The 21126-nt window shown below is 46.6% G+C and overlaps 1 protein-coding gene and 1 long non-coding RNA gene across 5 annotated transcripts; one reads left to right on the plus strand and one right to left on the minus strand.

Moving 5' to 3' along the window:
• Nucleotides 1–8618: 8618 nt before the first annotated feature.
• LOC144319648 (uncharacterized) lies at nucleotides 8619–12945 on the minus strand. The gene is made up of 3 exons (XR_013385405.1): nucleotides 11079–12945; nucleotides 10724–10895; nucleotides 8619–10502 (listed from the first exon to the last, which is right to left on the minus strand). It is a non-coding gene; the product is annotated as an uncharacterized LOC144319648 (long non-coding RNA).
• TRIM56 (tripartite motif containing 56) lies at nucleotides 12494–20616 on the plus strand. Of its 4 annotated transcripts, none has more exons than XM_077908074.1 (4): nucleotides 12494–12622; nucleotides 12762–12839; nucleotides 13609–13741; nucleotides 13835–20616. In XM_077908074.1, exon 4 carries the CDS (start codon nucleotides 13836–13838, stop codon nucleotides 16149–16151), a length of 2316 nt encoding a protein of 771 aa, XP_077764200.1. In that variant the 5' UTR covers nucleotides 12494–12622; nucleotides 12762–12839; nucleotides 13609–13741; nucleotide 13835; the 3' UTR covers nucleotides 16152–20616. The 4 variants fall into 4 exon arrangements, with proteins under 4 accessions (XP_077764200.1, XP_077764203.1, XP_077764201.1 ...); XM_077908077.1 differs by having other exon boundaries at nucleotides 12762–12824; XM_077908075.1 differs by lacking the exon at nucleotides 12494–12622 and adding an exon at nucleotides 12642–12660.
• Nucleotides 20617–21126: the final 510 nt, after the last annotated feature.

The raw sequence follows: 21126 nt of genomic DNA on the forward strand, positions 1-21126 counted from the left end.
TGAATAAATAAAATCTTTATTAAAATTTTTTTAAAAAATAAAAATTGGATATTTTGCTCATTATGGATTTTTTGCATTGATTTTTTTTAAGATTTTATTTATTCATGAGAGACACAGAGAGAGGCAGATACATAGGCAGAGGGAGAAGCAGGCTCCATGCAGGGAGCCCAATGTGGGACTCTATCCCAGAACCCCGGGATCACGACCTGAGCCATAGGCAGATGCTCAACCACTGAGCTACTCAAGTGCCCCTGACTTTTATTTTAAATATTGCATTAAAATATCATTTATGTCTATTACTGTGGAGTTGTTTTGGTGCTCTTTTAGATTTTGCACCTGAAGCCCTGTAGACGGGAATCTTTGGGAGAGATTCCTAGGGATTCCTCCCTAGTACAAGAGGGAAGTGGAGTGGGGGCGGGTGTATCTGAATAGAGGGCACAGGGCCTCTTATGATTGGCAGGAGCAGCCTGCAGGCTGACAGGCATCCCCCAAATCCCAGAAACAACGATAGGTGGTTTGTGTGGGCTGCTTGGTGATGGATCACAACACAGACTAGACAGCTAGATTCAGCGGGGACAGAGCTCCCTCTGGTGGGCCTGGGTGGCAATGACAGCTCAGAGCGGATGGTGCTGGTGGGTCTGGGGTGTGCAGGGGCAAGGCTAACCGGGAAGCGGGCAGAGAAAGAGAAGCTCTGGAGCAAACCAGAGAGGTCAGAGAAGAAGGCTAGGCCCGTGTTAAAGGAGTGCATTTTGAAAAGGGAGTGATCCATGGTGTCAAATGTCGCGGGGGACACATTTAATGCTGGCCAGGTTATTTGTACAGGTGCTACAAAGGGTGTAAATCAACACACATAAACCTCTTAAGGCATACAATATTTTCCAAACTAAGATGAAAAAATTACCTTCTATGTGGAAATGTTCCAAAGGAGTTAATGCTTGAATTTTTATTTTTATATTTTTAAAAGATTTTATTTATTTAGGGACGCCTGGGTGGCTCAGTGGTTGAGCACTGGCTCCCTCTAGGGAGTGTGATGTGGGACTCAATCCCCGGACCCTGGATCACGCCCTGAGCCACCCAGGCGTCCCAAGGCTTGGATTTTTAAAAGCCTCTATTACTGTTCTTCTATCCTGAGTGTAGAACCAAGGCCAAGAAACGCCTTTCATGAAATTTCACCTGCTGTGCCTATAAGTCAATTGAAATCTTATCTCAGGGATATTCCTGACCTTTTTAAGTTTCTAACTATTAAGAAGTGACCTTCCTTACCACTGTGAGGCTGAGACCTTAAAAAATAATAAACAAAATGTCAGAAAGTTTAGGGGGTGTAAAAGGTAAAAAGAAAAGAAAAAGAAGGGATTGCTGAAGGTACATTTGTGATGACAGTTGCCCCTCAAAAAGATACTTGTCTTTTTGAAGAGGAGGAGGAAGAAGAAGAAGAAGAAGAAGAAGAAGAAGAAGCAGCTAGTGTCAACCCTGAGTTGCAAGGCAGGTTTTTCTGTCACTGGGCATCTGATCATGGGGTCTTTGGCATTGGGCCACAAGGGCTGACCAGGGACAGGATGGATTTTTGAGTGACTTGAAGTGAACCAACTCTGGTTCCTATAACCCTGACTGAATTCCAGCTTCATGCCGACAACAAATATCAGGACTGAGTTTGCCAGCTCTACTATCTAGAAGGTGAGCTGGAAGTCGGACACCAGTCTCATGGTGACAGCCAGAGGAGGGAATGATTTCTTTGCAGCAGGAGCTATGTTTCAGTCATGCTTCTCATCAGATGTGAACACATCCAGCCTGATGGGTTTATGATAGTCACAGGCCTAAGCAGACATCAAACCCACATTGTCTGCTCTGCTGGATGGCAGAAGCACCAAAACCAGGACCGCAGGCAGGGTCTAGCACTATAATTTTGCTTTTAAGTGAATGTTACACAATAATTTCATTTTAAACTGTTTAACGGCATCACTACCTTTAGAATTTAATGTTTCTTTTTTTAAAAAAGATTTTATTTATTTATTTGAGAGAGTGAATGCGCCAGAGAGAGCATGAGCAGGGAAGAGAGACAGAGGGGGAGAGAGAAGCAGACTCTCTGCTGAGGAGGGAGCCCAACTCAGGGCTCCATCCGAGGACCCTGGGATCATGACCTGAGCTAAAGGCAGATGCTTAGCTGATTGAACCACCCAGGCACCACTTTAATGGTTCTTTTTAATGATACTTGTCTGGGATCTAAGTATTGCTGAGGATCCCGTGATACCAGCATGTTGGTTTCCTCCAGGAAACTGAGGCAGCCCAGCACAATATAAAAATGGAGGGAGACATAAGGATAGCTGAACCCCAAACATGCTCCCCAGCCTACACTCTGGGAATTTGGCAGAAGGTGGAAGCCTTACGGGGTCTAGGTACGTGAGCACAACCTCTGCCCAAATCACTGACTGACCGGCAACTAAGCTCTGCAGACACCAGGAGATCTCAAAGTTAGACTAGAATAAATGAGAACAGAAGAACCAGAGTAGAGATACCAATGACCACACACATCTGGGAGTCCAGTTTATGTCTTATGTTAAGTTGCTAAGCAACAGCAGCATCAGCAACAACCCTCAGCATCAAATGCTCCAAGATGCACAAAGAAATAGGAAAGTGTGACCCATACTCAGGAGAAAAGAGTAGGCAACAGAAACCAATTCTGCGTGGGCCCAGATGTGGCATTTAGCAGACACTTCAAAGCAGCTATTATGAATATTTGCAAAGAATTCAAGGGATTGCACTGATGAGAGTGAGTCAAAAAATAGAAAATCTCAGCAGGGAAACAGAAACTACTTAAAAAAAAAAAAAAGAACCAGATGAAAATTCTATGGTTAAAAAGTAAAATAACTGGAATGAAAATTTCATTAGAAGCATTCAACAGCCAATTTGAGACGGCAGAAGCAAGAATCTGTCAATTCAAAGACAAGGGGATTAAAATTATCCAATCCAAAGAATAGAGAGGAAAAAGATTGAAGAAAAATGTACAGAGCCTCAGAGACTGAGGAACAATGACAAGCGTACTAACATATGTGTAACAAGGAACCCAGGAGGAGAAGAGATCATTTAACTCTCATTATTATATTCCAATAAGTTGTTAGCTCTTGCTGTTTAACAAAAACAATAACAAAAATATTCCCGCATATTTTGGGGGCACCTGACTAGCTCAGTCGGTGGAGCATGTGACTCTTGATCTCCAGGTCATGAGTTAGATCCCATGTTGAGTGTAGAGATTATTTAAAAATAAAATCTTAAAAAAAAATCCTGTATATCTTGTTAAGAGAAGTTCAATGGTTTTTGTCCTTGTAAAATCAAAGACAAATTTAAAACTTTTTTTCTATGTAGCTGTATTACACATATGGCAATGTCTTTAAGTAGTGACAAATTAGTTTTATTTTTTTTGATAAAAAATGTCTATTTACAAAAAAAAATGTCTATTTACTTATTTATTTTTATTTTTATTTTTTAAAAGATTTTATTTCTTTATTCATGAGAAAGAGAGAGAGAGAGAGAGAGGCAGAGACACAGGCAGTCAGGCAGTGAGAAAAGCAGGCCCCATGCAGAGAGCCTGATGTGGGACTTGATCCTGGGTCTCCAGGATCATGCCCTGGGCCAAAGGCAGGTGCTAAACCACTCAGGCACCCAGGGATCCCTACTTATTTATTTTTAAAATTCCAGTATAATTGGGATGCCTGGGTGGCTCAGTCGGTTAAACCTCTGACTTCAGCTCAGGTCATGATTTGGGGGTCCTGGGATCGAGCGCCAAGTTGGGCTCCATGCTCAGCTGGGAGTCTGCTTCTTCCTTTCCATCTGCCTTCCCCCTGTCCATGCTCTCTCTCTCTCTCTCAAATAAATAAATTAAAATTTAAAAAAATTTTTCAGTATAATTGACTTACAAGGTTATACTGGTTTCAGGTGTACAATATAGTGATTCAACAGTTCTATACATTACTCAGTGCTGATCAGGATACATGTACTCTTAATCCCCTTCACTTATTTAACCCATCCCCCAATCCACCTACCCTTTGGTAACCACCAGTTTGTTCTCTATATTTCAGATGCTGAGGTTTTTTGGTGGTTTGTCTCTTTTTCCCTTTGTTCATTTGTTTTGTTTCTTAAATTCAACATATGAGAGTGTTTGTCTTTCTCTGACATATCTCACTTAGAATTATACTCTCTACATGCATTCATATTGCAAATGGCAAAATCCCATTCGTTTTTTATAGGTGAGTAATATTCCAGTGTGTGTGTGTGTGTGTGTGTGTGTGTGTGTATCATAGTACTAAATTACTTTTAAAGGATCTGAGGTAGTTTTCTCTTCAAGTCAATTATATTGTTGTTTAAATCAATTTCTTATTAAGTTTTTTAAACTAAAACAAAAATAAAGACAAAGAAGAACATTTCACAATGATAACGAGAAGACATAAAACTTATAAATGTATAGGTATCTAATAACAGAGCCCCCAAATTCATAAAGCAAAACTGACAGAACTGAATAGACAATTTAACCACTAAAGTTTGAGATTTTGATACTCTGTTATAAATTATCAAAACAACTAAACAGAAAATAAATAAGAATATAGAAGACTTGAACAACACTATCAGCCAATTTGATCTAACAAATATATACACACAACACTCCACCCAGCAACAGAAGAGCATCTGTTCTTTTCAAGCATGAATGAAACATTTTCTGATATAAACTGCATGCTAGGCCATAAATCAAGTCTGAGTAAATTTAAAAGGGTTAAAATCATACAAAGTATTTTCTCTAACAACAGAATTAAATTAGTAATCTACAAGAGGAAGAAATCTGGGAATTTCCAAATATTTGGAAATTAAACAATGCACTTCTAACTAACGGTGGGTCAAAGAAGATATCACAAGGGAAATGAGAAAATATCTGGAATTGGGTGAAAAGACAAATACAAATATCAAAATTGATAAGATACAGAAAGTGGTGTACTGGAGCCAGCTGGCAGCTCCAGTTGTGCATGTCCCTCCCCAATTGCGTGTTCAGTGGCCTCACACTGATAGCCTGAAATCAATCATGGTGGGAGTATTTTTTTTAAGATTATATTTATTTATTTGAGAGAGACAGAGCATAAGCAAAGGGAGGGGCAGAGGGAGAGGAAAAAGACTCCCAGCAAAGCAGGGAGCCTCACTTGGGGCTTGATCCCAGGACCCTGAAAGCAAGATCTGAGTTAAAGGCAGAGCTTAACCAACTGAGCCTCCCAGGTGCCCCCTCTGGTGAATGCAACAGAAATTGGCAAATGTTGTAAAACAAGGCTCCCCCACCCATCCCCCACCTGGACCTAGTCATTAAACATTTACTAGAATACCCACTAAATGCAGCAGCTAAGGCAATGCTTAAAGGGGAATGTATAGCTTTAAATATGTATGTTTAAAAAAAAAAAAAAAAAGACAGAAGCACCTGGGAGGCTCAGTTGGTTAACTGCCTTTGGCTCTGGTCATGATTCCAGGATTCTGGGATTGAGCCCCATGTTGGGCTCCGTGCTCAGTGGGGAATCTGCTTTTCTCTCTGTCTCTCCCTTGGCTTGTGCTCTCTCTCTCTCTCTCACTCTCTCTCTCAAATAAATAAATTTTTTAAAATAAAATAAATAATAAATAAATAAATAAGACAGCTCTAAGAGTAATAATGTAAGTTTCCATCTCAAGAAGCTGGAAAAAGAAGAGCACATCAAACCCAAACTAAGTAGAAGAAAATAAATAATAAAAATCAGAGTGGAATCAATGAAATAGAACATAGAAAAACAATAGAGAAAAATCAATGAGACAAAAATTGGTTCTTTGAGAACATCAACAAATAGCAAGACTGACCAAGAAAAAAAGAAAGAAGACACAGATTCCCCAAATCAGTAATGTCAGAGAAGTTACTACAGACCCTAAATAATAAAAGCATTATAGAGGTCATTATGAAAAGTTGTATGTAAACAAATTAGGCAACGTAGATGAAATGAACAAATTCCTATTAACACACCAATTACCGTAACTGTCTCTATTAAGAAAATCTGAATTGACCAATAGCCTGAAAAAAAAAATTTGAATAATTTTAAAACCTTCCCACACAGAAAAGTCGAGGCCTAACATTGCTTCGCTGAAGAATCTATCAAACTTTTAGGGAAAAAATAATACCAATTCTATACACACCCTTTCAGTAAACAGGAGAAAAGAACACTTCCTAACCTTTTATAAGGTTCATATTACCCTGATATCAAAGCCAGACAAAGACATGACAAGAAAATAAAATAATAAACCAATATGACTCATGAACTCACTTTTTTGTCTTTATTGATTTATTTTTAGTAATCTCTACACACAATATGGGACTTGAACTCATGACCCGAGATCAAGAGTTTCATGTTCTGACTGAGCCAGCCAGGTGTACCTGGACACAAAAATTTTTAACAAAAAAAAATTTTTTTGAAGATTTTATTTATTTATTCACGAGAGACCCAGAGACAGGCAGAGACATAGGCAGAGGGAAACTGTCTGGGACTCAGTGGGACTCAGTCCCAGGACTCCAGGATCACACCCTGAGCCAAAGGCAGCCGCTTAACCACTGAGTCACCCAGGTGTCCCAACAGAATATTGTCCAACTGTACCCAACAACACATAAACAGGATTATACACTATGACTAAATGGAGTTTATTCTAGGAATGCCACGTTGCTTGAACTCTAAAAATAATACATCACATTAATAGAACAAAGGAAAAATGCATGATTTTCTCAACTGATGCAGAAAAAGAATTTGAAAAATTCAATTCTCATTATGATTTTTAAAAGCTTCAAGACTCTCAACAAAGCAGGAATAGAGGGGATTTCCTCAATCTGATAAAAGACATCTGCCAAAAACATACAGCTAACATCATACCTAATGATGAAAGACTGACTGCGTTTCCCCTATGACCAAGAACAAGAAAAGAACACCTGCTCTTACCACTATTATTCAACATTTTTTGTGGATGCTAGCCAGTACAAAAAGGAAAGAAAAATATTAAAGGTATACGGATTACTTTTAAAGAAATGGATCCTTGGAAGAAATTAAACTGTCTTTATTCATAAATTGCATGGCCTTGTACATAGAATATCCTAAGGAACTGATGAAAAGAAGAAAAAATCTATTAGAACTAATAAGTGAATTTAGCAAGGCCATAGATCCTAGATCAAAATATAAAAATCAGTTATAGTTCCATAAATTAGCAATAAACAAAAACGAGATTTTTCTCTCTCTCTCTCTCTTCCTCTGCCCCTCCTCTCCTCCCCTCTGTCTCTCTCCCTCTCTAATAATAATAATAATAATAAAATTCTAATTAAAAATCTGGCAAAAGATGGGGAATCCCTGGGTGGCTCAGCGGTTTAGCACCTGCCTTCGGCCCAGGGCGTGACCCTGGAGTCCCGGGATTGAGTCCCATGTCGGGCTCCCTGCATGGAGCTTGCTTCTCCCTCTGCCTGTGTCTCTGCCTCTCTCTCTCTCTCTCACTGTGCGTCTCTCAGAAATAAGTAAATAAAATCTTTAAAAAAAATTGGCAAAAGAACAGACATTTCACAGAAGATGATATATGGATGGTTAAATCAGCATGTGAAAAGATAGTCAACGTCATTAGCCATTAGGGAAATGCAAATTAAAACCATGATGAGATGTCACACCTATTAGAACTAAAATAAAGAAATCTGACAAAACTAAATGTTGGTGATGATGTAGAAAAACTGAATCTCTCATACATTCCTGATGAGAAGATAAAATGGTACAATCACTCCGGAAAATCCTGGGGCCGTTTCTTTTAAAATTAAACCGATGCTTATCACACAACTGAGAAGTCATACTTCTAAGCCTCTATCCCAGAGACTTAAAAACTTAAACAGAAAACCAGTAGAGAAATTATTACAGTAGCTATATTTGTAGTAGTACAAACTGGAAACAATCTGAATGTGTTCCAAGAGGAGAATGGATACACAAACTGAGTTCCCAAACAATGTAATATTATCCTGTAAGAAAAGGAATGAACCATTGACATGTATATAATAACTTGGGTAGATCTCCAAAGGTTTCACGCTTTATGACTTTATTTATGTAACATTCCTGAAATGGCAAAATTATAGAGGTGAGCAACAGCTCACTGGCTGGCTGCCAGGAGTTAGGGATGGGGGAAGGGAGTTTCTTTGTGTTGATGGGGTAGTTCTGCATGTTGATTATGGTGGTGATTACATGCATCTGCACTTTTAATAAAGCTGCATAGAACTATACACGACACATACACACAAGGTGAAAAATGAATAAAGTCTACAATCTAGTTAACAATTTGGTCCCAAAGTCAATTTCCTTTTTTTTATATTGTACCATATATGATTGTGTTGATAATGAGTAACGATATGCATTTGTCAAAACTCACAGAACCATATACTTAAATAGGTGATTTTAACTGTGTGTAAATTCTACCTCAGAATGCTAATTTTAAAATATAAAATAATAAATTAAAAAAATAAAATAAAATAAAATAAAATAATAAATTGTACATTCACCGGAAAAGAGAGGAAGGAAGGGAGGGAGGGAGGGAGGGAGGGAGGGAGGGAGGGAGGAAAAGGTGAAGGAAGGAAGGGAAGAAGAAACAGCTACTTGGGAGTAAACAGAAACCACCCAAAGTAAAGGAAACACACACACACACACACACACCACATTCATGTCCTCAGAAAGGGAGTATTATTTTTGTATTATTACAAAAAAATGATAATAAAAATAGGATACTCATTAATTAAAACTGTGACAGCAAAAAATAAAATAAAATAAAATAAATAAAATAAAAATAAAATAAAATAAAATAAAATAAAACTGTGACAGCAGATTTGAAAAACACAATAGTTAGAGGCTTAAGTTGAAGAAATCTTCTAGAAAGTAGTACAATAAGACAGAAATAGAAAATGGAAGAAAACACAAAATTGGAGGACCCATCTGGGAGGTCCTGCATCTGAATGGTGGAAGTTCCAGAGAGGGAAATGGAGGAGAAATCGGAGAAACCAAGGGCAGAGAATCCTCAACAACACAGGAGAATTTCCCAGACCTGAAGGAAAATGTGCTTTGAGACCGAAAGAGCCCAATAAATGCTCAGCATGACGCTACTTGCTGCTAAATGCAGAATACTGGGGACAAAGAGAAGATTCTAAAAGCTTCCAAAGATGACTGGCTCCTGAAAGCTCATTGTTAAATTTTAGGAATTTTGCAGCCAGTTGTTAAATGATTGGGAGCATGAAATCAGCCCTACTGGGAATATTTACACCATTATTTACATCATGGAAACTGCTAAGAGGGAAAGCTGGCTTAACAGCATATTGCTAAACAGTTAAGTACATTACAGCATATAATTTATGCAGCTGTTAACAGTAATAATTATGAAGAATGTATAGAAACACCAAAAATGTTGAGGCATCTGAGTGGCTCAGTCGGTTAAGTGTTCGACTCTCAATTTCAGCTCAGGTCATGATCTCACAGTCCTGGGACTGAACCCCGAATTGTAGGTTTCCAAGCTCAGCGGGGAGTCTACTTAAGACTCTCTCTCTCTCTCTCCCTCTGCCCCTCTCCCTCTCTAAAATAAATAAGTAAATAGCAAAAAAAAATCCCACAGAAAATGTTGACATAACATTGTTAGGTAAGTAAACAAAAAGTATAAGCATGCTATAAATATAATTACAGTAAAATATATTCATAGGAACAGAGACCAAAGGAAATAAACACAGGAAAAAAGTTCTTTTGTTACAATGATGATAGGAGTGTTTTAAAGTTTACATGATCCCTATTATTGATATAAATTAAGATTAAACATGTTTGCTCAGCTCACCCTCCCCAAGTACCTACATCACAAATCTCACTTTCTTAATGAAAATCCTATAAATGGTGACTCACTGCTTTAAGGCTTTCTAGGATTCTAGACAGGTAATTTTATTTTTTTTTAAGATTTTATTTATTTATTCCTGAGAGACACACAGGGAGAGAGAGAGGTGGGGGTGGGGGGGCAGAGACACAGGCAGAGGGAGAAGCAGGCTCCATGCAGGGAGCCCAATGTGGGACTCAATCCCGGGTCTCCAGGATCACGCCCTGGGCCGAAGGCAGGTACTAAACCGCTGAGCCATCCGGGCTGCCCTAGGCAGATAATTTTAAATTTTGTTCTGCCTCCCCAGCCCCATCTCCTATCACTTCCCTCCAGACCCTTGCACTCCAGTTCTATCAAACCAACTGAAAAAAAAAAAAAAAAAAAAAAAAAACCAACTGCCACCGTGAAAGGCCTTCCTTCCCCCCTGGGGTTATCTTGAGGAACCCCCAGCATCCAGGGAGAATCTGCACACCCCACTCTCATGTGTGTCTCTGTGGTAATGCTTATCATTTCGCTGGAGGTGAGTTATGCCTTTGCTTAGGAGTCTGTTCTCTGCGGAAGAAACTGTCTTCCTGGAGCCCAGCTGTACACCGTAGGTGCTGTAAGCAATTATTCAGGGTTTGGGGAGGCAGGGTAGGAGGCTGTTGTAATGCCACCTCTTCCACGAAGCCCTCCTGATTCCCACACTACCACCATCCTTCTGGGAGAAACCACTCTCCCTCTCTCATATTGGCATGGCACTTGATGTGACCTTGGGTGATGGACTTATTCTCTCCGTAACTTAGCTTCCTCATCTGTAAAGCAGAGGCAATAACCTTACCTATGTCAGCAGATTATCATGACGATTAAACCAGGTTGTGGGGACCGCTGGCTCAGGGGTTGAGCATCTGCCTCGGCTCAGGTCATGATCCCGGCGTCCTGGGATTGAGTTCCACATCGGGCTCCCCGCAGGGAGCCTGCTTCTCCCTCTGCTTATGTCTCTGCCTCTTTCTCTGTGTCTCACATGAATAAATAAAGAAAATATTTTAAAAATTAAAAAAGAAATAAATAAACCAGGTTGTGTTTTCAACACCCGTGCCATGCTCACAGTAAATACCCAATAAAAAGAAGCCACTGAGATGATGATTTTGACATTTGCCTTGCTCTCTCATATTGCAATATGTAAAAATTCTCACCTCTCCTATTAGATTGAAAACTCCTCTTGAGTGGGGAACATATCCTGTTTATCTCTGTATGGTCCACAGTGCACGGCAGCTGTCTGGCTACAGTAGACGTCTGACGGATCGCTCCTGGTGTTCATAAAGAATCACACACAGAGGCCATACACACATGCAGGTGTGTGCATATGCTTGTAGACACACATGTACTGATATGTCCATCCATCTGTTGGCTAGACTGGCTGGTCTGCAGCAGTTGACCACCTCCGTCTTCTGGAAGTGGGGCATTCCCTAGCATGGCTCCTGCAATCTTCTCTCTCTTAGGGTTCCCACCTGCTTCTCTGGCCACTACTTCTCAGCTTCCTTCACGCCCCCACCCCCACCCTGGTTTGCCCTGAAATGTCTGGTCCCCATGGTGCCATCTCAGCCCTGCTCTTCTCCCTCTGGGCACTATTGTAAGACTTCATCAAAACCACAGAAGAGTATAGAAAGGTCACAAGCCTCGGTGTCCTCAGCCTTATCCTCCCTTCTGACCTCCAGACCTCAAAGCCTGCCTCCTTCCTTCACCTTCCTTCCCCAGCACCTGTCACCAGCGCCGTGGGCTTCGTGGGCTTCGTTGCCTTCAACAATAGCGGCCTTATAAGGATCCCATCCTCCACCCTCTTCTCGGTCCTATGGCCACCATCTCGGCTCCAGATCCTTCCACGTTTTACCTGGACCCTGCTGCCAGAATGAGCTTTCCTTGGGTCAATGTCCTGCTGAAATTCTGCCACTGTGAACAGAGGGAGGCACACTGATAGACAACATAATACATCAATGGTTGTTTCTTAACTGTAGAATCTAAGTGGTACGTATATGAGTGTTTGTGGCAATTCCTTCAACATTTTCTGTGCTTCAAATTCTTCATAAGATATGGGGGAAAATATCCTTCAATGGTTTCTTTTGACTTTTTGGATAAAACACAGACTCCATCACAGAGAATAGAAGATCCTCTACGATCTGGCCACTGCCTCCCTTCATAACCTCACCTGATGTCGCTCACATGTCCCCTTCCCCGTAAACCATCCCAAATTACTTGGAGCCACTGGGAAGGGTTGAGGGTATTTCATTCCTCTGTACCCACGGGCTTGCTGTACTAGATTCCCAGAATGTTCTTCCCTGTGTTCTTCCCAAAATCCTCGTGCCCTTCAAGCTCAACTCAAGTGATGCTTCTTCTAGGAAGCCTTCGCTGACTTATCAGCTCCAAAGCTCCTCATCTGGTTCCAATGCCTCTGTCCTGGCTCTGCAAAAGTCTGTGGCATGAAGGGCCACACCTAGGACTGGATTTACAGCTATGCTGCCTCACTGGAGACCTGGCCCTAGGACTGGGCTCTAGTTACTGCTTCTGAATCACGGAGGATCTCTAATTTCTCCCCTCAGAGGACTCGTCCTCAGGCAGTTCCTCTGCGTGTGCCACAAATACACTTAGCTGGCTGAGCTGGATCCAGAGGCTAGAGGCGGCAGGCCCACCTGGGGAGGCCCACCCAGCCCCCGGGGCCTGCAGGAGGGGCCTGGCGGCCAGGGTAAAGGCCCCCCTCCTGAGGAAGAGATCCGGGCTGGGGTAGGGAAGAAGGCGGGGCCTGAAGCCGTGCAAGTCGGTGTCCCGGGCTGGGGACGGAAGTTGCAGAAGTACCATTAGTTTCAGTTTTGTTTCTCCCTCAGGCACCCAGCCACAGCAGCGTCCTGGCCTCGGGGGGCTCCCCACTCCCCATCCTGGAGCCCAAGGTCAGCTCAGGCCCGGTAAGGAGGGCCGGGAGGGCAGAGGAAGGAGGAGCTGAGCTGGAGGGAATGGGGGGAAGGGAGCGGGAGGAAGAGGAAGGGGGAGGGGAGGGGCCCGGAAGGCGGGAGGAGAAGGGAGGGGGTGCGGCACAGATCGCCCCACTCTGGAACCAGAGGCCTGATGCTTACCTGGGAGAGACCCTCTGTCCCTCTGTTGGCCTCGCCTCCCGGCCCCCACTCCCCAGAAGTTTGGGGGACACTCCCTCACCGCAGTCTCTTCCTGGGGGATTATTCCACTGTGCTGGCATCTGGGGAGAGTCACGGACCCACACAGCTCCCCCTTCCAGAGGCTTCTAGGAAAGCAGAAGCCCCTTGCAGGAGGCAGGCAGAAAGGCCTCTAGCAGATGAGGCACAGGCTCTGGTGGCCCCGAGGTTTAGCAGCTAGAAGGACAGCAGGACAGCCCCTTCCCCATAGCCTGCCTTCTTTCTGCTTCAGAACCCCTACCAAGGAAGTCCAGCAGAAGGAGGGCCCCCACCAGGTGCTGCTTCCAGGGTCTAGTGTATGTGGGATGCAGGAACTGGGCCCCCGTATCCTGCTCCAGCTTCCCGCTGGACCCTCCCCTGTGTCCTCTCTACCTGCCCCCACCCCAGCACCTGCCCCTAGCAGGACCTCAGGACCACTCACACAGGGCTAGCATCACACTAGCTATAGGCCTGTCACCCTGGGGTGCTAATCATTTCACTCTTAACTCCCTAAGGCTGGACTTCTTGGTCTTATCATTTCTCACAGCCCTAGGCACAAGGCCAGCAGTGTTTGCTTTTGCACTTTTGTTGAATGTATGTACGGAGCGGGGGAGCTCCCTAGCTCAAGAGCAAGTGGCCACAAGCTCTGCAAGATCAGAAGAAGATTCCTGGCCATTCAGGTGAGACCCCAGAACCTGGTGGGGCTTGAGGATGGGGGGAGAGGCAGGCTGGCAGGTACCCTCTGCCCTCTGACCCTGACCCCTCGCTTGCAGCATGGTTTCCCAGGGATCCTCGCCCTCCCTACTGGAAGCCCTGAGCAGCGATTTCCTGGCCTGTAAAATATGTCTGGAGCAGCTTCGGGCACCCAAAACGTTGCCCTGCCTGCACACCTACTGCCAGGACTGCCTGGCCCAGCTGGCCGAGGGCGGCCACCTCCGATGCCCCGAGTGCCGGGAGACGGTGCCTGTGCCACCGGCAGGCGTGGCCGCCTTCAAGACCAACTTCTTTGTCAACGGGCTGCTGGATTTGGTGAGGGCCCGGGCTGGTGGAGACTTGCGCGCGGGGAAGCCAGCCTGTGCGCTGTGTCCCCTGATGGGGGGGGCCGGCACAGGGGGGCCAGCCACGGCCCGGTGCCTGGACTGTGCGGATGACCTGTGCCAGGCCTGTGCTGATGGGCACCGCTGCACCCGGCAGACCCACACCCACCGGGTGGTGGACCTGGTGGGCTACCGGGCAGGCTGGTACGACGAGGAGGCCCGGGAGCGCCAGGCGGCCCAGTGCCCCCAGCACCCCGGGGAGGCTCTGCGCTTCCTGTGCCAGCCCTGCTCTCAGCTGCTGTGCCGCGAGTGCCGCCTGGACCCCCACTTGGACCACCCCTGCCTCCCACTGGCTGAGGCTGTGCGCGCCCGGAGGCCAGGCCTGGAGGAGCTGCTGGCAGGTGTGGACAACAACCTGGCTGAGCTCGAGTCCGCCCGGATGGTGGAAAAGGAAGCCTTGGCCCGTCTGCGGGAGCAAGCTGCTAAGGTGGGGACACAGGTGGAGGAGGTGGCTGAGGGGGTCCTCCGGGCCCTCCTGGCCCAGAAGCAGGAGGTGCTGGGGCAGCTACGGGCCCATGTGGAGGCTGCCGAGGAGGCTGCTCGGGAGAGACTGGGGGAGCTGGAGAGCCGGGAGCAAGTGGCCAGGGCTGCGGCTGCCTTTGCCCGTCGGGTGCTCAGCCTGGGCCGCGAGGCTGAGATACTCTCGCTGGAAGGGGCGATTGCCCAGAGGCTCCGGCAGCTGCAGGGTTGTCCCTGGATGCCTGGGCCAGCCCCCTGCCTGCTGCCCCAGCTGGAGCTCCATCCTGGGCTCCTGGACAAGAACTGCCGCCTGCTACGGCTCTCCTTTGAGGAGCAGCAGCCCCAAAAAGACAGTGGGAAGGATGAAGCTGGAAGCCAGGGAGGGGATGAAACTCAGAGCCGGAGAGAGGATGGAGCCAAGTCAGAGAGACAAGGTGCAATCCAGCCCCAGAGCAGGGATGGAGCTTATGCCCCAAAGGAGAACAGAGCCCAGACACCCCAGGAAGATGGAGCCCAGACCCCAAAGGAGGACAGAGCCAAGACACCCCAGGAAGATGGAGCCCAGACCCCAAAAGAGGGCAGAGCCCAGACACCCCTAGAAGATGAAGGAGCCCAGACCCCAAGGGGTGGCAGATCCAACAAAAAGAGGAAGTTCAAAGGCAGGCTCAAGTCAATTTCCCGGGAGCCCAGCCCAGCACCCGGGCTGAACTTGGAGGGCTCTGGCCTCCTCCCCAGGCCCATTTTTTCCTGCAGCTTCCCCACACGGATGCCTGGAGACAAGCGGTCTCCTCGGATCACAGGGCTCTGTCCCTTTGGCCCCCGGGAGATCCTGGTGGCCGACGAGCAGAACAGGGCACTGAAGCGCTTCTCCCTCAGCGGTGACTACAGGGGCGCGGTACCCGTCCCTGAGGGCTGCTCCCCGTGCAGCGTGGCCGCCCTGCAGGGGGCAGTGGCCTTCTCGGCTGGTGCAAGGCTCTACCTCATCAGCCCTGATGGCGAAGTGCAGTGGCGCCGGGCCCTGAGCCTCTCCCAGGCCAGCCACGCTGTGGCTGCGATGCCAAGTGGGGACCGGGTGGCCGTGAGCGTGTCAGGCCACGTGGAGGTGTACAACATGGAAGGCAGCCTGGCCACCCGGTTTATCCCGGGGGGCAAGGCTAACAGGGGCCTGCGGGCACTGGTGTTCCTGACCACCAGCCCCCAGGGCAACTTTGTTGGCTCCGACTGGCAGCAGAATAGTGTGGTGGTCTGTGATGGGCTGGGCCAGGTGATTGGGGAGTACCGGGGGCCAGGCCTGCACGGCTGCCAGCCAGGCTCTGTGTCTGTAGATAAGAAAGGCTACATCTTTCTGACCCTTCGCGAGGTCAACAAGGTGGTGATCCTAGATCCGAAGGGGTCACTGCTGGGCGACTTCCTGACAGCTTATCACGGCCTGGAAAAGCCCAGAGTGACCACCATGGTGGACGGCAGGCATCTGGTCGTGTCTCTCAGTAACGGGACCATCCATGTCTTTCGGGTCCGCTCTCCTGATAGTTAAAGGGCTAGGACTGGGGAGGGTCTGGGGGAGGGGTGGGGGGGCTGTAGGGAGGGACGATGGAAGCAAGGCTGCCATGGGATGTGGTGGCTGAGGGCATTTCCCGGAGGGCAGGGGCTGGCAACCTTTCAATGTGAAGTGCCAAACTGCCAACCCCTCTTCAGTGTGCAGGGATGGGACCAAGGGCGGTGGTATGACCACGGCTCTCAGAAACAGGGGAGGAGGGTGCCGGGGGCTACCTAGGCCTCCTGCTTTTTGTGGGTGACTGTCTGCCTCTGCTGATGCCCTTATAAATTAGGTTTCTGAAATTCGTAACCCTGTGCCAATTTGCGTTCTTCGAAACCATTCCCCAATGCAGTGGCTCAGGGAGGGTTGGTAGAAGGAATCCTCCAAGCCAAGCAGGGCTCAGGGTATGTCAGGTGTGTGCCTTCTGGAAGAGAGTTGAGAACCCAGCTTCCCCTCAGGGGGACGCCAGGTCATAAGAGGCGTAGGATTTTGAAATGGCCGCAGCCAGGAAGTAGAGGCTCCTCTGGTCATGGTGTCCCCCCAGTGAAGGACAGAAAATCTGGCCTTCGTTTGGCTGAACTGAAGGGTGACGGGATTTGCCCTCAGGTAGGCTGTTATTGCTGAGGGAAATAACCTAGTTCTAGCCCTGAGGGCTAGGTGTGGGGCCATGGGGCCAAACCAGCTGGAAAACCTGAGAAGTCAGTAGTGGGTCTGGGCCGGGAGGAGGAATGAAATCTACAGGGAAGGATTCCGTTGGAGGTGAGCTGTGACCACTGGTCTCTTGCATGGGCAGTGGCAGAGCCAGAACCGCGGTGGACATGTTGAGCCAGGGGCTGTCTTGAGACGACCAAAGGGAATTTAATGTAGGGATTGTGAACGATGGAATGTTCATGGGAACCAGAGGGATTTGGGACAAGTCCAGAGGGAAAGCGCAGGGCATTAAGAGTGGGGAGAAGAAGCCCCTTTTCTGGAGAGGTCATTGCTCATTCATTGAAGCAATAGGGAAAATCATCAATGTCAAGCAGATAAATTCAATTATATAAGAACTTCAGACATTTGCACAGCAAAGAATACTGAAAGATGAAAGGAAAACCAGTTAAGGGGAGGAAGCTATGTAGAATTGGTCCGAATAAGGACCATGAGCCTCTAGTAGAAGCAGTGACCAAGAGATCTACTTGGTTCAGAAGACCAAACAGGCTGGCCCCCAGGAGGTAACTCACACATACCAGCGTTAGGAAACAATCAAATAAAGTCAACCCCTTGCATCCATCAGAAATACATTTTAAAAATATGTCGTGGAGAAATAGACTCCCGGCACCAGGGAGTCATGCTTTTTTGGAGAGCAGTTTGGCAATACTTGACAAAGGTAGAAAGAAATGACTGTAAGACTAAGTTATCTCACTTTGGGGAATACATTCTGGGAAAATAATTCAAAAGAAAGAAAGTATTTGCACAGAGATATTTGTGGCCACCTCTATATCACAGTCATCAATTGGAAACTGCTTGGCTGTGGGGGACAGGCGAGAAGATTGTGGTCTATTAAGACGATGAGCTATTGCCTTCACATATGACAACTATGAGAACTATTTTGAAAAATATGATGCTATGTGATGCAATCACAGCAAAAAAAAAAGAGAGAGAAAGGGAGAGAGAGAATTTGGAATGATGATCACATAATGATAGCAACAAGGTAAAAGTATTTCTGAATAGTTATCGAGTGGAAATAGGTTCAACATTTGTAAATAGTGATTTGGGAGACTGGGTTCTGGTCCTTTCGTGCTGTTACTCATATATACACATTCCTACTTCAGTTATTATTGACCATTACATAACATATATGCTTGAATATTTGCATCAAAAAAATAAACCTCTATAAATGATATTCGAGAATAGCTATTGGATTTGCAAATGAATGTGTCAGTTAGCACAAATGAGACTGTCCGGTTGAAGGAGAGGCAGGAGTTGGGGGAGAATCCCAACTGGCCAGAGCCCCACAGGGAAGAAGAGCCTGTCTGGTGAATGACCATGAAACCTGCCCTGGGGACGTATGCAGAGGTCACAGAGTCCTCTGGGGTGATCAGATCATTGTGGGGTGTCCCCAAGGCAGGGGAAGTTCTTGCTGAGCTCACCAACTAATTCAGACCAATTGGAAGCCAAGTGGTGTTTCTACGGAACCAATTGTGTAGGATGAGTTGTATGGGGATGGGGATGGGGACAATGTTTTCTCTTCTTTGCAGCTCTACTTGCAGAGAGCACAGCAATGGCTCATAGTAGGTGCTCAATGAACATTTGTGAAATGAATTAATGCCTAGAAAAAGGACACTTCAGATGTCTCAGCCCCAGCCAACCAAGTTGTCTAAAATCTTGGCTGGTGGGAAATCTCTGGTAGGGGGCACTGTGGACACAGTCCACCTAAACCTCCCAGGGGGTGGCCCAGCTCTGGGTCACACAAGAGATGAGATTGGGGTGCCTTGCTTGTGTGTGAAGGGGGACCTGGTGGGTCATAGGCTCTGGGGGATCATATACCTTCTAGAGCTGCAGGGACCACATGACTTTCCTGGAAGCTGTAGGAATCCTGGGAAGGTGGGCATTGGAAGAATGATGAAAGTACTAACTTTTCCTCATTAAGGGACAGGGGTAGGAAGGCACAACACACTGACAAAATGTGAGAGGGAAGGGAAATGCAGCATTGAGCATAATTTGGGAGCAAAACTGTAACCATGACCTAGGACCACTCAGCACCACGAGAAAGTTCTTGGTTAAACTACAGATGTTACGAAACCAGGAACATCCTGAAAGATACAACACCTCCCCCATACATACACACACACACACACACACACACACACACACACCCTGCATTGGACTATGACCATTAACTTGATCAATCATCCCATTTTGTGTCTGGGACTTTCGAGGTTGTGGATATACTGGTGAAAGAAGCATGTGGTTTGGGTAGAGAGAGAGGGAGTAGAAAACTTCTCCCATAGTCTTTGTGTCTCATAAAGGGGAGGGAATGAGACAGCAGAGACCTGGGTTGAGTGCCGGCTCCTCTATGAAATAGCTGTGATCTGGGCTAGCTTCCTAACTTCTCTGAGCCTCAGTTGGTATAGCAGTAACATGAGGATCACATTAGGCACCACACCCACCTCACAGGGTTGTTTGTGAGTCCTGGGTGAGGAGCACGGGGAAGTGCTTTGTGTACCATACGGCTTAAATCTGAGGTATGGGTCAGGAGCAAGCTCAGCCGACCCATACTGACCTAACTTAGACTCTTCTAACATGGAAGCCTGCGTGGGGATGTTATATGAACGTATCGTGAGGTCAAAGCTCAAGAAGGTCCAGGTAGAGTTATGACCTGTTTTTCCTTTGGAGGAGGTGTTTTGTTTTGCTTTGTAGCAGCTATTTGAAAAAGCCATATGTAAGACACAGCAGTAACTATAGGAGCAGAGGGGACCAATGGCTCGCTTGCTAAGAGTGCTGTTCCTAAAATCCAGCAGAGAACCAGACTGCCAACAAAGGACTGATAACCGTAGGCTCTTAGGAAAAGTTCAAGATGGCAGGCGTGGCCCGATCTTTTGATGGTTTAGAGGTAATATAATTTGGGTGGGGCTAGCTCTCCCGCCATCGTAATCTTCTTATTTCTGTATCTATAAAGCCCTGTCATTCTTATACATGCCATAGAGATAGAATTCCAGAGGGGCGGAGGTCTGAGAGGGAAGGCAGAAATCTTCCGAGGACATTGGTGCGGCCAGTGATCTGGGCTGGGCAGGATTCAACAGGTGGGGGCCAAGAGCAGGTGTTGGACCATCTCTCCGTGGCAGGGCAGCTGACGAGCGCAGATACCCTGCAAATGAAGTGGAGATTGAACAGGTCTGCCTCGGGGGTGGGCTGGGGAGGGTAGCGGTTTGGGACTAGCTGGGGCAGAGGGCTGCCGGAGCGCACTCGAGAAGACGATCGAGCCGTAGAAAGATCAAGTTCAGTGGCAGGCTTAGGAAAATAGGTGATTTGACTCAAACTAGCAGAACCAGCCTGCCCACTGGTTCACAAATATAGTTTAATTAAATGGATCAGGATAGGAGCAAAAATAGGTTTTTCTGGGGACCATGGATGCCTTTTACAGGAGTGGAGTAGGTACAGTGGGGTCGGGCAGGACCTCACCTGAAGCCCCAGGTGAGGAACCTTCAGGACCAGGTAGAGAAGGGCCTATATATAGGGAGGTGATTAGGAAGGAGTTTTGGGAACATAACCTGACTTGTCTTGGGAGAAAGTTTGAACTGGTTGGCTTGGCAGCCAAGAGAGAGATGAGGCTGAAAACAGAATCGGGACCTCAGTACCCATGGTGTCAGCCCAGTGAATTTTTCTTAGTTGCTGTGGGCCGAAGGATCTGCGCGGTAAGCTCTCCTTCCTTTGTATACTTCATATCATTCTTCTGTTTCTTAATAAATTGGAAAATCATGAACCTTTTCTTAGATGGATTCATGACTATGGGGAACTGTCAACACCAAAGCTCAGAGAGCAAAGGGCACCAGATGTCATGACCACCCCTGCTGTAGCTCCAAAGATGCCAACACACAGCCCTTGGAGGACACTGTTGGAGCGGAGTGACTGGTACAGACACCGCATGTGCCCTCCCCAGTCCCTCCACTCCCACTTATAGACAGAGGGGGCCCCTGGGCAGAGATGTGAATCTTCCAGGATAAGCCTTGGCGGGAGCCAGCAGGTGACCTGGTTCTGTAAGACTGCATGTGGGCACAGTCATGTGGAGTACAATTGCATGAAGGTGTTGGGGGTTGGGGAAGGCAGGCCAGGGGCCCCAGTCAGGGTGCCTGTGCCCACCACTGGTCTCCGCTTGTTTTCTGGTTTGAAGGAACCAAACAAGGATCTGTGGGCACCTTCCAGCATGCACAGTGGGCCCTGCAGGGCTGGGAGGTATCAGGGTTCTAGGAAGATCTGCCTGCTAACCAACCCT

This window comes from Canis aureus, chromosome 8, assembly GCF_053574225.1.
Source record: "Canis aureus isolate CA01 chromosome 8, VMU_Caureus_v.1.0, whole genome shotgun sequence".
Classification (NCBI taxonomy): domain Eukaryota; kingdom Metazoa; phylum Chordata; class Mammalia; order Carnivora; family Canidae; genus Canis; species Canis aureus.

Excerpts from the sequence above, each read along its gene's own strand:
- TRIM56 (XM_077908074.1), top strand. The coding sequence starts at position 13,836 with ATGGTTTCCCAGGGATCCTCGCCCTCCCTACTGGAAGCCCTGAGCAGC.